The sequence below is a fragment of the Scomber scombrus genome, chromosome 16 (assembly GCF_963691925.1).
Source record: "Scomber scombrus chromosome 16, fScoSco1.1, whole genome shotgun sequence".
NCBI lineage: Eukaryota > Metazoa > Chordata > Actinopteri > Scombriformes > Scombridae > Scomber > Scomber scombrus.
In genome coordinates this window covers 17,580,393-17,600,447 of record NC_084985.1, presented here as the reverse complement: position 1 = coordinate 17,600,447, position 20,055 = coordinate 17,580,393, and the positions used below count along the sequence as shown (strand labels likewise).

Genomic DNA, 20,055 nt, shown 5'->3' with positions numbered 1-20,055 from the left:
TGCTGAGTTTAGCTTTGCTTTTATATTCTGTTCACATACTTTAACGCTCATGAGTAGAAATCTATACACACACCTCACAGATCGACTCATTACAAACAACAACTAATCTGCTCTGTAAACATCTTCGGGCTGCGCTCCTGTGAGTAGACCCAGTGTGGGGCAGACAAAGCATCAGCTGTTTGTTTCTATGTTTTGCTTCCTAAACATCATTCTTTATTTGTGCCTTTGATGTAGATCTGTAGTGTCAGCTCAGCTGCTGGAGCAGCAGAAAGGTTGCAGACTGTTCCATATTAAAATGATAAATGGTAAGTCCATTAGACTTCAGGTTTAGGTCTGCAGAAAAACTCCATCCAACTGTATCTCTCTCTGTCCCATTTGCCCTCCCTCGCTCAATCTCTCCCTCTGAGTTAATGGGGTTGTGTGGCTTGGCAAAGATTGCTCTTTTTAGGGTCTGTGTTGAATATGAAGGAGACAGAGACAAACACACATAGACGTGCACGTACAGACTGGTCTTGTTAGCTAGCCTCACATTCTCTGGCAAAGCCAGTTTGTTCCAGTTTTATAATGAGGAGATGGGGACTTTTGAAGCCATGCCACTGATACACCAAAGGGGATACTGGAGCTCACATACGCACCATGCGCTGTTTCTTTTATTCTCTCACATTTATGAGAAGGAAAGGCTTCCTCAACTTTATTGAGTTGAAGACCTATAACATGTTTTTATTCTGTAATCACTAAAAACAACAACAACAACAACAACATTGTAGGGTGAAAGTTTCGTACCATGCTGATCGTCTCAAACCTTTTCTGAACATTACTGTGATGCACAATAAGTCAACAAAATTAAATATCAGTGCTGTTTTGAGTGTATTGAAGTCATTAAACAAGCATTTATAACTTGCGATAACATTCAGATATCCAGACAAGCTCTGAAGTTTCTCCGGTTCCACAACATGGCATTGATCACTGAAGATGGGTTTTCAATTAAGAATCAATAGTGCTGCACCATGTTGTTAGTACACATTAGCACATTTCACTCAGTACTGAAACTATCAAGTAACCTGATTTAATCTCGGAATAGAGGCTTAGCTCTCCTTAAATCCAGTGTTTCTTACTTTTCTCTTTTACTCTTCTTTCCTCTTCTATTTATCTACCTCTCTCTCTTTCTTCTCGTTCTGTATTTTGAGTCGTCTAGTCTCTGTCAACTTTCTGTAACCAGTTTTACACCCATTGTTGTCCCTCGCCCCCCTGTCCTCTTTGTCCTTTGCCCCATTCATCCTCAGGCCTCTTTGTCTGTTGTAGTGCTCTAATTACCTGACTACAATTATTCTCTTTTTTCTCCTCCTTCTATTCCTTCTCCCCTCCCTCTAACCCCTTTCCCGTAATCCTAATCCTTTCTAACCCTTTCACTTTCTCTCTCCACCACCCCTCTCCACCACCCTCCCTCACTATCTCCTCTTGAAAGAGCTGGCTTCAGCAGTCTGCCTGAAACAAGCGATGCATACACACACACACTCTCTCTCTAGCCCCCCTATCCGCACTAATCACAGGGGCTGTGTGCGTGTGTATCTGGCTGCAGCTCAGCAGTGAGGAGATAGATGTAGCTTCCTGTGTGCTGTAGTGGAGCTCAGTCTGCCGCATGCCGCTTACCGACACCATTACGCAGAGGAATCCCCTACCGTCTCCGCCGCTGCTGCTGCTCACGGAGAGAGTGTGAGTGTGGCTTAGGGAGAGAGAGAGAGAGAGAGAGAGGAGGAGGAGGAGGAGGAGGAGGAGACACGCAGCACAGCAACACCGGCAGATAAAGGACAGAGCCGCATTTCACTTTGGATTTTTACATCAAGATGTGCAGTGTTTGTTCACGAGGACAACACCAGCGTTCATGGGATTTACTGCTGACCTTTGTGTTGCTCGTTTGGGCACGTATGTAAGACGGAGCAGCGTGTGTGCATGCGTGTGTGTGTGTCTGTGTGTGTGAGGGAGTGTGAATGATTGCGGTGCTGCGTGTGAACGTCTGTCCCTGATGCGGTCGGAGCGGGCTAGCCGTGTTTGTATCGTGGTGCTGGAGGAGGTGGAGGAGGACGAGCCCTCTTCTTCACCCCCACCTCCTCCTCGGCCCAAATCGTCCCCAGATCGCAGATCCCATCATGTTCCACGAAGGGCTGCTGCTGCTGCTGCTGCTGCTGCTCAGGAGGACAAGGTGAGACAGGCCCTTCTCCTCATGTCCCTCGTTGATTGATTGTGCTCAAATTAGCTGAAAATCTTTGTTTCGCCAGAGGTTGTGTCACGTTTTAAGGTTTCCGCAGCTTTTTGTGTGACTAACGGCATTCACCAGGATTTAAAATAGACGACCACACTTCTCACACCTGGCCTGAAGTTTAAACCTGTGCTTACAATCACAATTACACAGCCCATTGCATGAAAAATACAATGTACTGCCAACACATGTCATCCTAAATATAGCACCAGTGTAGTCACCGATATAGCCGTGCCATATGAGATGACTGACGGTTTGTATAGATTATCAGCAAAGCCTCGGCCTTTGTAGTCTCCAGCGTTATCTGTATAAAGGGCAAGCCTACCATGAAACACGGTAATACGTCTTTTCATCCTTTTGAAGTAGACAGCACGGAGAGGGAAGGCAGAAGACGTGCCGGCTCCGTCGACAGGGTTTGTGCTGCTGGTCTTAGCCTGTGTCTACCTATCAATGGAATAGGCATGAGACTGATGCCGACATGTCTGACATCCCACTTATTTTTAGGATGGATGAAACGAGAGAGGGATGAGGGGAAACAAATAGTGGTTGAGAGTAAGGTGCTGGGTTTGCATCATACTATTTATATAGTACTGAATGGCATAACTTAAATCCCACTTTACCTTTGTGGCACTCTGGGAAAAAGGGTGCATATGTGACAGAGTGTTACAGATGAATGGACACAGAGCCTCCATTGACTCGTAGTGCTGGATCAGACTGAGGATAGGTTGAGGGGGCGGCAGTATAATTTAGAGGGGCTTTGACATTTGAAGCCTCTTCAGTATCATCGTGTCATATGTGCATGTAGGAATTTTGTTTATTTCGTCGAAGCATTTTCAATAATGCAGCAGCAAAGGGCAAAGCAATGACAACAGTAAGTTTTTATTATTAATTAATCCCTTTCATTACTTACATAACATATTAAAACATAGATATTCTGCCATAGTTGTAAAATGAGGAGAAATGCTGAAAAAAAAGTTGCAAAAATGCTCAAATGCTTGAATCTTAGTGACAAGAAATGATTTAATGAGACGTGCAGTTAGTTAATTAGTTGAACAATTATTTTTAAGGTTTTAGATTCTATTTATTATCCAAGATTAAAAAATAAAAAAGGCACAACAACAACAAAATAACCACAAATATGAATGTATCATAAGGCTACTGTGTGGCGTTGAATTGTGAGCTGAAAACAGCTTCACTTCCTTTAACCTTTGATTTGAATGGACTCCCGTGTTGCCCACTAACACCTTTTGGTCAGGGATTGAGCAACAATGTCTTTTTAACTCCCACTCAGTATCAGTTGGCACCACGCTCTCATGCCAATAATAGAAAAGTGTTCTCTGGATGTTTTTGTATCTCTTGTTCATTTGCAGCTTCCTCTTAACTGAGGGGAATCTCTCTTCTCTTCTTCGTATGACTTTGTTTAATTGCCCCAATAAATAGTTGTGCGGAGGACATGTTTAAATATAATAACCCTGTCATTTTCGCCCACATTCCTCTTGTCTTTTACTTCGCTATTAACTTTTTTTTATCAGCTGGCCTCGCACCACTAACGACAGAGCACAGCTTTAACCCTTCAAACTCAAATATTTACTTTTATGCTACATGCTGCTCCGTCATAAACAAATCGTATATGTACAGCCGTGTGTGACCTGCGGCCTGGGATTATAGTGTCTGTGTGTGTGTGAGAGAGTCAAGCGCTCACACACAGTCAACTCTCATAACTCTCACTGATAACACAGTTGTCAGGATAGAAAATTACTGCCTTGCAAATCGAGGATATGGTAGTGTAACATCAGCTCTTTTTTTTTTTTGGTCTCTGTAGCCGTCTCTGCTGAGAGCCATCTTCAACGTGGACCCAGATGAAGTTCGCTCCCTCATATTCAAAAAAGAGGATGTCAACATTCAGGTAAGTCGCACTCTTCTCGGTGCCTTTCTCCCATTTTATTTGATAGTTCTCATCACACACGTCATATTAAAGACGACTGAGGAAAGCAGCAGCAGCCAGCCATCACTCTGTGATTGATCTGAGCTTGTATCGATCTCCTGACTGACTGAAAGCGCCTTCAGGCAGCTTCTTAACCATTAACCAGGAAAAGGCTCATGAACTGTTCATGACAACCCGTCACCTCCTGTTGTTGAAGGACATATCCTCTCCTTTTTTTTGTCTCTCCTTTTACTTTCGCTCTGTGCTTTGTTTTTCACTGTGTGTTGCTGTGTTTCTGTTGGACTATAATGCTGGGGTCATCACACTGAGTCTTCCTGTAGTCAGCAACACTGGCCCGGGCCTATTGCAGTCACATGACGTTTGTTTATAGCCCCACTCTGCTGATTGCTCTCTACTGCACTGAAAGAGAGAGGTGGGGGTGCAGCAGCAGCAGCAGGGTGTGTTGAAGTGATGGAGAGAAAGAAAGAATACAAGTGAACAGATAGATATTTTCTTTCTATTTGTGGGTCTAGTCTCATGTTTCTTGTGGCTTACACAAGTGTGAGTTTTATAGATTTTTCACTTATTCATGGGGTATGTTTGTGTGCCAGCATGTATCATAAAGCCTATCTTTGCAGGAAAAAGAGAAATAAAACACATACTTAAATGTGTGTTTTTCTCTGTTTTTGGGTTCTTCTGTCAGGATAATGAGAAGCGGACGCCTCTGCATGCTGCAGCCTACCTGGGAGACGCTGAGATCATTGAACTGCTCATCCTCTCAGGTAAACATCAGAGGTTTCCACGAGCGCCGGCTGCCGGACAAACAACTACGTCCTAACTGAGTCAAGTCAGCTACTTTATTATATTAATTTTTCATTCTAATAAAATTGTTTTGATTAACAGGTCATGGTTTGCTATTTCCATTTCAAAACAACACAAGCATGATGATAGAGAAACATGCTCATCTCTCTGTATCAGTCCCAATCAACGAGGGACTGAACAGAAGGGCCCTTCTCACCCCCACATGCTTTATATGAGTGTGTGTGGCGCACTCAGCTAAGAGGTTGTGTCCTGCCAAGTAGGGAGCGGGCAGTCGTCTGCAGTGTTTGACAAATATTAGCGAAATAACTGATGACAACACACATTAGGAATTGCATTGATTGCACACACAACCGACATCCTCATTACACGGGCTACTTTGGAAAAACACTGGTGGCATTTTAAAAGTGTCTAAAAGTGAACTGGACGCTGTGCATTTTCCATATACGTTACACAGGGGTTTATGGGCTTAATGAATGAATGAATGATCTGCACTGCATTTTTTACAGAAGGGCCATCTCTAAGCTCGAAAACAGGCAATGTTGCCAAAGTAACAGGTCAGGATTATAATGAAGATGAAGATGACGAGAAGTTGAGTTGATTCAGTAGATTCACATGTTATGAGTCAAGTGATTCACATGTTTTATTTTATTTTTGGCATAGGTTTATTTTAAAAATGATTCAATTTACAACTGATACAAAAGCTAGATAAGACATGCAGTTAAAAATATGGTGCCACTTAAAATACCTTTGTTTTTTTTTGTTGAATAAGAGTGCACTTATGTTTCTAGTAAAACAATACATTAACCATCATGGTGGCATGATAAACCTTACAGTGAAGAAAGTCATATAAATATAACAAAATAATAAATAAATATATACTTATTAAAATATGCAGTAATAAATAAGTGTGTATGATGGAATAGTAGCATTAGAATGAGCCAAAGGTCACCAAATTTGAGCTTTTATCACCTCTACTGTAATTTCTATTGGAAACTTTACTCATCCATCCACACTAGCTGTTCGCAGCCATTCCTGTATGTGTCCATCTGGCTCTGTGTTTCATTTGTGCATCCATATAAACTATCATGGTTTATTAAATTCCTTTGTACATTTATTCACATATCAATCAGACTCACTTTGCTGAATGTTAAAATTTACTATTGTGGATGATATACCTGTTATTATCTTAAGATAAGTTCACCTGTATTAAGAGAAATGTTAGAATAACTTGAGCTGGATACTAATGTAGAGGATTTATCTGCCTTATTTTAAGAGAAGTTTCAACTTTTTGAATGTGAAACAAATTTCAAAAACAAGACAATTTGAGTTATAATACCAAATTAAAGTTAATCATTTATATTTTTTTGCCATGCATTTGTAAACCACTTTCATTTTATCCTTCAGGCTACATTGTTTTGTATCAGTTGACCTACTCTCTGCCTGCCTGTTTTCCATTTCTCATCCTCACATGTTGCATCACTAGTTTGTCATGTGTGTATGTGCTCTCTGCTCTGTGACTGTCACTCTGCCTCTGGGTGACTGGTGACATTGCTTGTGATTTATCCATCATCTGATAGGGTCTCTGCCGGCTTGGCCTTCTGCAAGGCGGGGTCAACACAAGCAGAAGGGAGGAAGGGAGGAGTTGTGTGTGTGTGTGTGTGTGTGTGTGTGTGTGTGTTCACTGTTTCTCAATAATGTGAAGAGCTAGCAACAGGTGCAGTTTCAGGTCTATTTTAACCCCCAAGCTGTGCCAAACAGGATCATGAGAGTTTTATGTCTTCCAGGCACTATTGGCTCAGATAGTGCCCCCTCCCCCATAAATCCCTGAAAAAAGAACCTTTTAAACTTTTAATTTGTGTTAAAGCTTTTCTCCTCTTGATCTTGATCTTACAAAGTATTTTTTGAAGATCAAACATGTTTTTCTGGTTTAACCATGTTTCCCTCTGATGTATCCACTAATGTTTACATTTACCTGGCATCTCTCTTCCTCTCTCTCTCTTCCTCAATCTCTCTTTTCATCCAAGGAGCCAGAGTTAATGCCAAAGATAACAAGTGGTTGACTCCTCTTCACCGAGCTGTCGCCTCTTGTAGTGAGGTAACAAATCACACAAATGCATACACAAAGTATCACTCTGGTGACAGACTACCGCAATCCTGTGTCTTTTTTTTCCCCCTGTCAAAAGTAATGAAATGAGTCTCATAACTTAGGTGGCTAAACTTAGGTTAGCCACCACAGCGGCTATTTGATAGACACATTTGACCTGTCTCGGGGGTATTTACCTATCACAATAGTACTCTGGCAAAAAAATGCTAATTCATAATATTTCATAATTCAGTGAGAGCAGAAGACATAAGGTGGTGCAGCAACACACATACAAGACAGAATATCTTGTAGTTGTAACTTGCATTGAGCTAATTTTCTGCTTACCTAACAGTCATGAGATTGAAAAGAGTGCTGCCATGAAAAATTTAAAATCTGACCTTAAAGGGGACAAATGGATTTATTCACTGAGCAGTGTGTTGCTGTTTGATAAGCTTTGAATCTCTTTGCCTACTCTGCCCGGTCGTGGGCAACATTGCCCACTCTAACACAGCTCCTTGCTGTCGGTATGAAACCCCCCCCCCCCTAAGAATAGCAAAGATTTTTAAAACCACCAACACACAACCAAACAACCTGCACACTCTGACATGTGCTTTGTCAGACCACTGAGGCATGTTCGAAAATAAACCCTCCGTCTGCACAATCTGACCCATGTTGCTCTCTCTCTCTCTCTCATTGTCCAGGAGGCAGTGGCGGTGTTGCTGAAGCACAGCGCAGATGTTAACGCTCGGGACAAGAACTGGCAGACGCCGCTCCACGTAGCAGCTAGTAACAAGGCGGTACGCTGTGCTGAGGCACTGGTCCCGCTGCTCAGCAACGTCAATGTGTCTGACCGGGCAGGACGCACTGCCCTGCACCACGCTGCATTCAGTGGTCATGTAGAGGTCGTTCTCTTTTTACTTGTATAACACGCAGAGACACAGGCGACAGCACCTTTTTCAATTGCTTTTGTGTGACAGATGGTGAAGTTGCTGCTGTCCAGAGGAGCCAACATCAATGCATTTGACAAGAAGGACAGGAGAGCCATCCACTGGGCAGCCTACATGGGTAAGATTGTCATAATGTGGGATTTTATTTCAAATACAATTGCTACTACTCCCCTAGTTGGGGCAAAATTAATATGTGTGGACTGGATTGAATCTCATACTCTCCCCTTCCTATTCTGCTTCAGGTCACCTGGAGGTGGTGAAGTTATTGGTGGCCAGTGGTGCAGAGGTGGACTGTAAGGACAAGAAGGCCTATACCCCACTCCATGCAGCCGCCTCCAGTGGCATGAGCAGCACAGTGCACTACCTGCTGGGCCTGGGAGTCCATGTCAGTACACACACACACTCATATATGCATGCATTGACCTAGTTTAACTTCCAGCTTACAAGATATTCTCAGTGATATTGAAAAATAATGTGTTCCTCTAGAAGCACACATAAACACAGATTGTTTATCTCTCTGCTTAGGTGAACGAGGTGAACGCCTACGGCAACACTCCACTCCATTTAGCCTGTTACAATGGACAGGATGTAGTGGTCAGTGAGCTGATCGAGGCCGGGGCCAACGTCAACCAGGTGTGTGTCTGTGCATGAGGTATGGTAAGCACGGTAATTACATGTGTTTAATTACCGATTGCTGCCTTTTTCTCCAGGTGAACGAGAGGGGGTTCTCTGCTCTCCACTTTGCTTCTTCCTCACGCCAGGGAGCACTGTGCCAGGAGCTGCTGTTGGCACACGGAGCTCACATCAACATGCGGGTGTGTCCACATGCAAATGCTCACAACTGTGGCTCAGGAATTATATTTCCTTTATAATTATGTATGAAAATCAGCCTTATTTATCTTTAAAAGCATGTGTGATCATATGTCAGCATGTGTGTCAGGGCCAAAATATCCCTATGTTTCCAATCTTTAATAGAAAGTAATCAACAGAAAGCTCCCACTTACACATTTGATGTTCTTTTCGCTTGGTAGCTACCACAAAGTTGAACTGACAGTGTGGTTAACACTTTGGTAGCTCAGATGGAAACTGATATGGGGTTCCCACAGCCTCAAGATGCAGGGCCATATGGAAGACGAGGGGGGGGGTGGGCGGCTCCCTTAGGCTGCAAGCTGCTCAGGGAATGCGTGTGTGTGGGTGTGTGTGTGTCGTCCACAGAGGATTTCACATAGCCTCTCTTATTTCTGAGCTCTTTATAACATTACAGCAGCTAGAGTAATGTACCTCCACATGTACTGCAACATTGATATTTAGACTTTATACTTTATAGAAAAATCATAATCATGTTCTTTCCTTCCTCTCTGCCTCTCTCCCCATGTCTCTCCCTCCATCTGTCCAGAGTAAGGATGGTAAGACTCCCCTCCACATGGCAGCTACCCATGGCAGGTTCTCCTGCTCGCAGGCGCTCATTCAAAATGGTGAGAGCCCCTACAGTGTGCTGTCTGCTTTATGACTGAAGTCAAATTTGCATTTATGGGTACTGTTTATAAATGTGTGACACAATATGCAAAATAATCATTCATCCATCTTTTTTCTTTCGCTGCCAGTGCTCATATTGTTTTCATGGGAATACATAAATATACCTTTTTTATTTTCGTGTGTGTGTGTAGGAGCTGAGATTGACTGTGAGGACAAGAGCAGAAACACTGCCCTTCACATCGCTGCTCGCTACGGCCATGAGCTCATCATCACAGCACTCGTCAAACACGGAGCCAACACTGCCAAGTTAGTAGCAACTGACATTTAACCATCTGTCAATCTTCTCATACAATGTAATCTTTGCTTCAGTGATAAGAAGCACATTTAAATGATTTTTACACTTTAGAACAAAAACATTACACTGTTAAATTTTTTATATTGTTGCTCTCTTAATTACCTTTATTTGTGTTAAGCAAATTCCTCTTCCTGCCATATGAATGAAAGCATTTAAAAGCCTGAGGAGATGTTTAAACTCAGGATAAACTTGTCTGTCAACCTTTAGTTTTTCTTTAGAACTCTAAATGTAGAATGCCCTCCATATCATGCAATGACTTGTCTTCTGTGCCTTTTATCTTTTCAGGAGAGGCATTCATGGGATGTTCCCGCTACACCTGGCAGCTCTCAGCAGCTTCTCAGATTGCTGCAGGAAGCTGCTGTCCTCAGGTACATTAATGCTGACGTTTTTCTTTTCGCTGGAATTACCTAGTTGACATCAAAATTGATTCTGTTTGCATATTTGCTCAGGATTTGACATAGACACCCCTGACGACTTTGGAAGGACCTGTCTACATGCTGCTGCATCTGGAGGGTGAGTCGTTATTCCTGCTTACCGCCTTTCTAATGTTTCATATCTGGTCCTCTTTTTTGGGGGGTTTCTATAATATATTTTGTTGAAGGTGATGTGAGCAGAAAGCTCAAATGCAATGAAATAATTTCCTTGCTATTTGCATATGTGTGTTAAATTATGTATGTCAGTAAAATGAGTTGATGCTGTCTCTCTGACCAGGAACCTGGAGTGTCTGAACCTGCTGTTAAACATAGGAGCAGACTTTAACAGGAAAGACAACTTTGGAAGGTGAGTCAAGCAAAGTTAAATTGTTTTGAAGGTGTTAAACCAATAAGAGTACAGAGATCACAGTGATAGTTCCAACATGACATCTAGAAAAAAAACAATAAAAAAAAGCTGAAGACAGGAGTAGAATGAGAATACTTACTGGCACAGAAAATGACGTTGACCCTCTGACCATCCCAGGACTCCACTACACTATGCATCAGCTAACTGTAACTACCAGTGTGTGTTTGCCTTGGTGGGCTCCGGGGCAAGCATCAATGAGCTGGACCAGAGAGGCTGCAGCCCTCTTCATTATGCTGCTGCAGCTGACACGGATGGAAAGTAAGTTCTGCTGTTTAATTGATCCAATTAAAAGTAAAGTATCTCAGTGTATCAAATAATCCTTAAAGTTAAAAGGGGTTATGGCTCACAAATGTATTTTCCTCCTGTTCATGTTTCTGGATGTTGTTTTGTGTTTGACAGATGTGTAGAATACCTGCTGAGGAACGACGCTGATCCAGGAGTGAGGGACAAGCAGGGCAACACTGCGGTGCATTATTCTTCTGCTTACGGACGCACACTCTGCCTGGAACTGGTGGGTACAACTACCACTGTGAATGAAAATGTATTTCCAGAAAACCTGCAAATCATGCAAACTAAATACTTTCACTTTCATGTCCTAAAAGGTTTTCTTTTAATTGCAGAGAATACTCACATCATAATCAATCTTTGTGTGTGTTTATTTTAGATGGCGAGTGAAACACCTCTTGATGTGGTAAGAAAGTTTTATCTAATACTTGGACTCTTTTCACCTAACTCAGTCTCCCCTCACAGTAACTCTTTGTGAAAGTAGCTCCCTCTGCTGGACAGATGGGGAACAGAATGAGTAGATTATCTGCTAAGCAGATGGAGCTAGTGTAAACCTCTTTTATCTTGTTATTGATTTGCTAAAAATGCAAATATTTTTTTCTCTTATAACCTAAAATTAGTTGAAGCACATGTCTTTGCAAACACTGTCCCTCTCTGGTGCAGCTGCTCAGCCATTGTTAATAATGCAGAGTAGTGTGACCATTGCTTAATTTTTGTGTAACATCAATGTGGCAGTGACTTATTTGTAAACATAAACATATTGTGCAAACCTCAATCTGCAATGAGTAATATGTGAACCACCTTTCTATTTTAGCTAATGGAGACATCAGGAACAGACATGCTGAGCGATTCAGACAGTCAGGCTCCCATCAGCCCACTCCACCTGGCGGTGAGTTCAGGAATGTGTCAGTATTAAGATGTTTGTCTCTCTGCCATGTTGACTCTCTCTGTATCTATCACTAGTCAACATGAATCAAGTGTGTGTGTGTCCTCCATTTATCCAGGCTTACCATGGACACTGTGGAGCATTAGAGGTCCTCCTGTCCTCCCTGCTTGATGTGGACGTTCGCAGCCCAGAGGGCCGGACACCCCTCAGCTTGGCTTGCTCGAGGGGTCATCAGGAGTGTGTCTCCCTGCTGCTGCACCACAGCGCCTCACCTATGACCCGTGACTATTCACACAAAAAGACGGCTATACATGCTGCAGGTATATCAGTGATGGGAATAACAGCGTTATAAATAAACAGCGTTACTTTTTTCAGTAATGAGTAATCAATTGAATTACTGTTTCCCCCGTTACAACGCCGTTACCGTTACTGCCAAAAAAAATGCGGTGTTGCTTCTTCAGACCTCACTGAAGCGGTTTTCATCCGAACAGGCGCTTCTCTCTCTCTCTCTCTCTCTCTCTCTCTCTCTCTCTCTCTCTCTCTCTGCCAAAGAGTGGCTGCACTTAGAGGCAAAACCAAAGACAGAGTAGGATGCAAATGAGACACAATCTCCCGGAATCTGGAGCAAGAGTGCGCTGTAGAGAGAGACTGCGCGCGTGTGTGTGTGTGTTTGTGTGACTATGAATGCAGCGCGTGTGAGAGCAAAGCGTCCTGATAGCTCTGTTGCTGCTTATTAGATTAATTACTTTTTCAAAGTAACGTGCCCAACACTGCATATAATATGTATATATAAGCGGGAAGGCCCACAGACACATATAATCATGTTGTTGAAATGCCTTAACATCACATAAGTGGGTTTCATTGTGTAGCTTTTACAAAGGAAAATCTGTTGTTACTGTAAGTAAGACCCTGTGTGTGCGTGTGTGTGTGTGTGTGTGTGTGTGTGTGTGTGTGTGTGTGTGTGTGTGTGTGTGTGTGTGTGTGTGTGTGTGTGTGTGTGTGTGTGTTCTGCCATAGCTATGAATGGCCACCCAGAGTGCCTGCGCCTGCTCATGAGCAACAACGACCAACACATTAATGTGGACATAAAGGACACCAACGGACAGTGAGTATGTGTGCATGTGCAGACAAAGTGGCTTAGTGTCGAAGCTTTTTTCTTATACCATTCATGTATAAGTAGTTTCACTTTAACAGTAGATAACATAAACAGTGTTATTGTGTTGTCATTTTTCCACAATTTATAAAGGACACCACTGATGTTGGCAGTGCTAAATGGACACACAGAGTGTGTGTACTCCCTGCTCAGTCAAGGAGCCAGTGTGGAGGCTCAGGACCGCTGGGGCAGGACAGCCCTACACAGAGGGGTGAGATAATCACCCATGCACACTAACATTGCAATCATATTATTGTATTATATTATAAGATTAATTTAATCATTTTTTCACACAGGCGGCGACAGGGCAGGAAGAGTGTGTAGAGGCCCTTCTCCAGCGGGGTGCCAGTATATGTGTGAGGGACATTCGGGGCCGCTCACCTCTTCACCTGGCATCTGCTTGCGGCCGGGTCGGTCCCCTGGCTGCCCTGCTGCAGACTACCAACTCCTCACACACTCAATCACACCTCACTGACAACCAGGGCTACACTCCACTGCACTGGGCCTGTTACAACGGTACTGAAACACTTGAGACTCATCATTTCTGTTCCTGTCTGAAGCAGAAATCTGTATGTGACTACTCTATTTATATCATCTTTTCCTCTCTTTCTCTTTAGGATATGATGCGTGTGTGGAGGTGTTGTTAGACCAGGAGGTTTTCAAGAAGATTAAGGGCAACTCATTCAGCCCATTGCACTGTGCTGTGTAAGACAGTGTGTTTGTTTTTTCATTAATGCTTTCATGCAGATGCACTCTGGTTTGAGGGTATGTGACATCATGTGTTGTGTGTTTCAGTATGAACGATAACGAGGGAGTGGCCGAGATGTTAATTGACTCCCTGGGCACCAACATCGTCAACACCATTGACACTAAGGGCAGGTGAGAGATGCTAACAGATTCACATGGCTTCATCTTTTTACAAGAGTTATTCAGGGTAAGCTCTGTTCTTATATTGTGGACCATGTTCATGTTGATGCAGGACCCCCCTTCACGCCGCAGCTTTTTCTGACCATGTCGAGTGCGTCTCCCTGCTGCTGAGCCAAGGAGCTCAAGCCAATGTAGTGGACGCGCACGCGCACAGGACACCCCTGATGATGGCTGCTCTCAATGGACAGACCAACGCTGTGGGTCAGTACACTTACTGACACACAAATACACTGCAGGTCTTTGATTTTTAAAGCTCTGACATATGACCATCTCCATTCATCTGTCACAGAGGTGTTGGTGAGCAGCACCAAAGCAGACTTTACACTACAGGATAACAACAGGAACACAGCCTTACATCTGGCTTGCAGCAAGGTAACACACACACATTTACAGAGGAAAGAAATGCTTCGTCATTCATTGGTCATGTTGAATTATAGATTCCTGAATGGTGGTTATCAATAGTTAATGATGGCCATGTTAGTGGAAGGACAAATGTACTTTTATGAAATGCAAGACATGACTATACTGCATTGTTGAGTGTTCATCACTTTGTTCCTCTCTGCTACTGTCAGGGTCATGAGACGAGTGCCTTGTTGATTCTAGAGAAGATCAGCGATAGGAACCTCATCAACTGCACCAACACTACTCTCCGGACGTACGTATTTCTGTCAGGCTGCAGGCAGACTCTCGGCTGTACAGCGGAGTAATTTACTGACGTCAGGTTGGCTTATTTTAACAGAGTCTGTCCCTCCACCTCTCTGCAGGCCCCTGCATGTCGCAGCCAGAAAGGGCTTGACAGTGGTTGTCCAGGAACTTCTGAGGAAAGGAGCCAGCGTGTTAGCAGTGGATGAGAATGGTCAGCATTAATCTCACTGCTTTAACCCATGTTTCACTGTTCTCTCTCTCTCACACACACACACTCTCTTGCTCCTCTCTTATCTCTAGGTTACACTCCAGCTCTAGCCTGCGCTCCCAACCGTGACGTTGCTGACTGCCTGGCCCTCATTCTCAACTCCATGATGCCCACCTCACCTATGGTCACCATAGCAACTTTGCCCGCGCTCTCTCTTACTCAAACAGTCATCAACCACCACCCCTCCTCCAACCACATCTCCAAAGGCGTGGCCTTTGACGCCCCGCCTCCTCTGAGGCCTGATCACGCATCCTACTGCAGGCCGGAGCGCCCGCTGTCCTCCATCTCTGGTGATGACGAACTGAATGACTCAGATTCAGAGACATACTGAAGACACACCCCTGCTACGGGACAGAAACCCACAAGTCTGGCAGGCTAGCCAGCCACTCAGGAGCCTTAATAGATCACTGACAAGGGACAAAGGAGGGAGAAAATGGAGACAGTGTGCAGATCTTTTTACATTTTTTTTGGTAAGCCTCCAAATCCAAGATGAAATAATGTTGTAAACCAGATGTTTGTTTCCTTAAGGTGTATACCTGTGTGAAAGTAAATATACTAAATTATAGAGTAAGGTGAATACACATTACATTTCTCTCAGCCAGTATCACTGTATGGTCAGTAAAATGGCCGGTGTCTTTTTAATTATCAAGCAATGTCATTTTTCTTTTTAAATGATGCTCCTCTATGCTGATATCTTTTTGGAGTTGTTTCAAGCCTTTTCACAGTTTTCCTTCAACTATTAATACAAAAGCATTTACTGAAGAAAAGCTCAGAGGACTACGATTGTCTACGGGAAAGAGAGAGGGACAATCTAATGGGACCAGATGATAAATGAACTGTTTTCCCTACTGTACTTTTGAGTTTTTATTCTCCTTGAAGCTGTCACGATAGACACGGATGCCTGTGACTTGGTAATACCAGGTCCATGATTTTGAACAACTTCTCAATTCCTAGAAGAGGAAGTCATCATTGAATCCTATGAATTTATTCTGAGTGGAGAGAGAGACTGAATCCTTGGGAGCTGATTCTGACAGCAGGTGGATGTAAGAACTGTTTACTGTTTGATCGGTTCAGGAGTCGGTTGGCGACGCGAATGAGCAACAATGCTGTAACTACTTAACGTCTGTGTACTGTACTGGAGACAGGGAAAAGTGGCTGACACTGTATCTGTGTGAGATGGCGTGTGTGTGTTCGTGTGAGAGTGAGAAAGAGAAATTAATAAATATTGCCTTTTTAGGAACAAGTAACTTTCAGGCAAAGGATGAACACTTCTTGGTGCAATGTTTGTAAAGATTGAGTAATGAATGAAATAAAGATATTTGTTTTTAATTTTTTTTAAAGTTTAAAATAATGTGACTCAATACAAATGTGTGCAATTTTTAGTCAGAGAAATTCATTTTTTTAAATCAGGTGTTAACATGTGTTTCATATCTCTCAGTTCACTCATTGTCCAGATGATACATGCGGCTGTACAGACAGGCAGTGACCAGGCCAGCTGTCATGTTTGAATGTTTCATAGTCACCCGACCATTTGCAGTTTTCTCCAGATGTTGTGGATGCTCCAGCACCAGATGGCTAGCCAAAACTGACGGGTACACATATTTAGTATTAAACTTCCCCTCCAAGAGGAAGTCCATTTTAGTCTCTGCATCTTCCACTTCCTGTCCACAGGAACTGGTCTCCAACCCTGCACAGCGGACTACTGCACACACCTGTACACAGAGATAAGATAAATATAAAAAAAGTGTCACGTGAAGCAGTTTTAAATATCCCAAATTATTTTCAATCCCTACTTGTACAGCGTAACGCCCGTTGACGGTGTGTGTTCCAGCAAATGCTCCCAATGCGTAGAGCTCTTCGCTGCTCTTAAAACACTGGTACTGCAAGCGACAGCAGAAAGCACCATCACACACATTCAGTTCGCTCTCTGTGTCGTTTAGGAGGACGAATTTAAAAGGGTCGTACATCATGGATGAGGTAAAGGTGGAGAAGGGAGGGACTGGAGGAGAAGGAGAATCATCAAAACAGCTGTCCTGGTGGCAAAATCCAGTGTCTGCAGCTGTAGATGATGTGGACTCACTCCTAACTTCCCCCTCCTCTGTGGCCATGGTCTGCCCCACCCCCAGTGGGTCTAAGACTGGCACCCTGGCTACCAGCAGCCTGCCCTCCTCTGGGTCTCCTCTCTGGGCGTGGTGGGAGATGGCAGAAAAAGGAGTGTAGATGCCGCTTCCTGTCATGATCAGTCGGTCGTCACGAATGTTGGCTGCAAGTAGGGTGACGTTGGCACCCAGGCTGAATGCCTGCTGGAACTGGATTGTGTCCAGCAGAGGGAGCTGGTTCATCCAGGCTGTGGGGAAGATCATCTGACGCACACCCTGAAAAGGAGGTTAGATCAGAGCAGTTGGGGATCAAACACAGGAAAGTAGACCTGGATACACATTTTGAGCCGAGATGTGCATATATATATCATTTCTTACCCTCTCCAGCAGGTTAACAGTGGGCTTGTGGAACAGGATGTCGAAGCAGGTGATAAGGCCAAACCTCCCAGCGAAAGGTGTATCAAATGTGATGATTTCAGGTTGTGGCGGACTGTCAAAGGCCTCCTCGAAGTAGAGGTTGTGTTTATGATAGCGTGCCACCAACAGTCCATCTGAACTGTACGAAAGAAGATATTGTACAGTTCAAATCGATTACACAAATTCAAATGCTCTTTTTACCAGAGATTCACTGAATGGCATCTTATAATTCAACAAGCATTCGTATATCTACAAGTATAGGATTATGGATCTATTCAGATCTTTACTACCAATACAGCAATGTGAAAACACTACATTACAAGTAAAAGCAAAATGTAACTGAAGCATCAGTGTTAGAGCAGCATTACTGTTGTAGCTGCTGGAGGTGGAGCTAGTTTGAACTACTTTATGAACAGTTAGCTAGTTTAGTCTGATGGTTCCCAACCTAGGGGTCGGGCCCCTCCAAAGGACCCTGACTACACACTGCTTTTTGTAAGATGTCAAACATCAAAAAGGTTGGAAACCACTGGTTTCATCTTGAACAATGTGTTGTATTTTAAAAACGTATTATCCATTGTGTCAAATCTTAATATGAAAAGTGACTAAAACGGTCAAATAAATGAAGTGGAGTACAATATTTCCCTCTGAAATGTAGTGGAGCGGAAATATAAAGTAGCATCATATAGAAATATTTAGTACTAATGAAGTAAATGTACCTCAAAATTATATTTAAGTACAGTACTTCAGGAAATGTACTTTTTCAATGACTGACCCAGATTGTTCATCATGTTTCTGTCACTGTAATGAAAAAGTCATACCGGGTCACACTAGTTGGAGGAAATTACTTTTTGAACTTGCTGGACTGAAATGCGTCTACAATGTATCTAAAAGGTTTGCATTGCACCTGAAAGCCACGTTGGTGTTGAACTGCCAGTGACCATCAGAGGGACAGGAGGAGGAGGGGTCGGTCTTCAGGGGGCAGGGCTGCAGGTCGGCCATGTTGGCCACCAGGTAGAGGCTGTAACGACGAGCCATGCAGCTCAACCGCTGGAGAACCTGTGGGACAAAACACACACATTTACATCGTGATTGTGATAGACTTGTGTGAGTTAAGGCGTAGAACAGCCTATGGTGTCTCCAGGTCAAGATAATCCAAGATACAGAACACTTGCCACCTTAAAAATATCACCTAAATTCTTAAAAATGTAAAATCTGAAAGCATGTCTGTGCACCTCGGTATTGTTGTATCTGCCCGGCTCTGTGCAGGGGTTCCAGCTCTCCTGCTGAGGGTCAGGGATGGTTTCTAAGTAGCTAGAGATGGACCTACGGGTGAAGTTGAAACCCTGAAGACCATCCTCTGGAAACACCAGGATCTGGGCACCCTGGGAGAGAGAGAGAGAGAGAGAGAGAGAAAGAGAGAGAGAGAGAGAAGGCAAGGACAGAGATTCGTTTAACGCTGTGGTGACTATGTGACACACTTCTTCATCTGAACATTAATTGAGATAAAACACCAAGTTTACTATATGGTTTACTATTACACTTTGCAGTAATTCATAGGGGTTGGGCAAAAAATCGATACAGCATGACAATATTGTATCGATACACGGACCCCAAGTATCAAACTTTTATTATAAATTTGCAAATGAAAATTGAAGTTTATTTTCCTATGGGGACATAATTTGCAGGTGAAAAAAGATAATGAATCACAATATATCGCAGCATATTGCTATATATTTAAAATCGCAATAATATTGTATCGTGACAAGTATTGTGATAATATCGTATTGTGGAGCCTCTGGTGATTCCCACCCCTAGTAATTCATACATATGATCCAAGAAAGGAAGGATAGTAACAAAAACAGGGTACCAAAATGACTGTAACTTAAGATATTACATTTATTTGAATAATTAGGACAGCTGAGCCCTCATATTAAATAATTTGATATAAAAATAACTTAAAAATTCATTTTAAAATACATTTTAGCACAGGAGGAGGGCTGTCAATTTTTGGCCCACTTCACTTACATTGTAAAAGCATTATGATGAAGGGATCTCTTAATGGCAAGTATGAACAGGAGGAATGATTACAGCAAGAGTCAAATGTGTTAGTGTTCATTTGGGCACTTGACTGTGAGTTAATCCCTTCGTTTGAATCCAATTAAGTCGATTAGGAGTTGTTACCACACCTCACAGACATGAACTCTGGTGTTTCTTAAGTGATCAGCACTGTTTCTCTGATCTTGTGTTGTCCATACCTGCTGGGCCGCCAGGGCAGCCTGCTCTTGGTAGACATCCAGGTTCTTGTGCATGTGCTGGAGGGCAGCGGGGCGGGATATGGGAACATGAGGCTCCGGGTTCAGGATTACGCGATGCTCGTACACGGCAGCAACGTACGAGGAGTCCACATTGTTGGACTCAGTTTGACCAACGACACAGAAACTGAGACAAACGGCAAAGACGAAAAACATGCTTTCTACCATCAGAGACAGAGATGGTTACACCACAGTACCAGAGAGGTCAGATGGTAGAACAAAGTCCTTCTCAGCTTAATCATTGCCAGGTTTAGAAGTGATGCAACTAAACTACATGAATCTGAATCCATATAAGTGTTCTCTGCATTTTCAAAGAGCACCAGGCAGAAAAACAGCTGGGACATAAACAAAGCTTTTAT

The 20,055-nt window shown here is 43.2% G+C and overlaps 2 protein-coding genes across 2 annotated transcripts; one reads left to right on the top strand and one right to left on the bottom strand.

Annotated features, from left to right (window-relative positions):
- Positions 1 to 293: 293 nt before the first annotated feature.
- LOC133997081 (serine/threonine-protein phosphatase 6 regulatory ankyrin repeat subunit A) lies at positions 294 to 16,197 on the top strand. Its single transcript, XM_062436637.1, has 29 exons — positions 294 to 305; positions 4,080 to 4,163; positions 4,885 to 4,963; positions 7,028 to 7,098; positions 7,788 to 7,988; positions 8,064 to 8,151; positions 8,276 to 8,418; positions 8,559 to 8,666; positions 8,744 to 8,848; positions 9,430 to 9,508; positions 9,701 to 9,815; positions 10,150 to 10,232; positions 10,314 to 10,377; positions 10,576 to 10,644; positions 10,822 to 10,962; positions 11,104 to 11,215; positions 11,369 to 11,395; positions 11,804 to 11,878; positions 11,994 to 12,195; positions 12,893 to 12,980; positions 13,122 to 13,239; positions 13,325 to 13,544; positions 13,646 to 13,733; positions 13,824 to 13,907; positions 14,008 to 14,156; positions 14,245 to 14,327; positions 14,528 to 14,610; positions 14,720 to 14,811; positions 14,901 to 16,197. Exons 1-29 carry the CDS (start codon positions 303 to 305, stop codon positions 15,197 to 15,199), a joined length of 3,153 nt encoding a protein of 1,050 aa, XP_062292621.1. The 5' UTR covers positions 294 to 302; the 3' UTR covers positions 15,200 to 16,197.
- On the bottom strand, positions 16,179 to 19,952 carry btd (biotinidase). The gene is made up of 6 exons (XM_062436633.1): positions 19,640 to 19,952; positions 18,617 to 18,766; positions 18,289 to 18,440; positions 17,346 to 17,523; positions 16,662 to 17,243; positions 16,179 to 16,580 (listed from the first exon to the last, which is right to left on the bottom strand). The coding sequence occupies exons 1-6, from the start codon at positions 19,862 to 19,864 to the stop codon at positions 16,308 to 16,310; spliced, it is 1,560 nt and encodes a 519-aa protein (XP_062292617.1). The 5' UTR covers positions 19,865 to 19,952; the 3' UTR covers positions 16,179 to 16,307.
- Between the last annotated feature and the right edge of the window lie 103 nt (positions 19,953 to 20,055).

Excerpts from the sequence above, each read along its gene's own strand:
- LOC133997081 (XM_062436637.1), top strand. Across the intron at positions 7,989-8,063 it reads CATTCAGTGGTCATGTAGAG|ATGGTGAAGTTGCTGCTGTC; the intron begins GTCGTTCTCTTT and ends TTTGTGTGACAG. Across the intron at positions 14,328-14,527 it reads TACATCTGGCTTGCAGCAAG|GGTCATGAGACGAGTGCCTT; the intron begins GTAACACACACA and ends TGCTACTGTCAG.
- btd (XM_062436633.1), bottom strand. The coding sequence starts at position 19,864 with ATGGTAGAAAGCATGTTTTTCGTCTTTGCCGTTTGTCTCAGTTTCTGT. Across the intron at positions 18,767-19,639 it reads CTGCCCTGGCGGCCCAGCAG|GGTGCCCAGATCCTGGTGTT; the intron begins GTATGGACAACA and ends TCTCTCTCCCAG. Across the intron at positions 17,524-18,288 it reads AACACCAACGTGGCTTTCAG|TTCAGATGGACTGTTGGTGG; the intron begins GTGCAATGCAAA and ends TCTTTCGTACAG.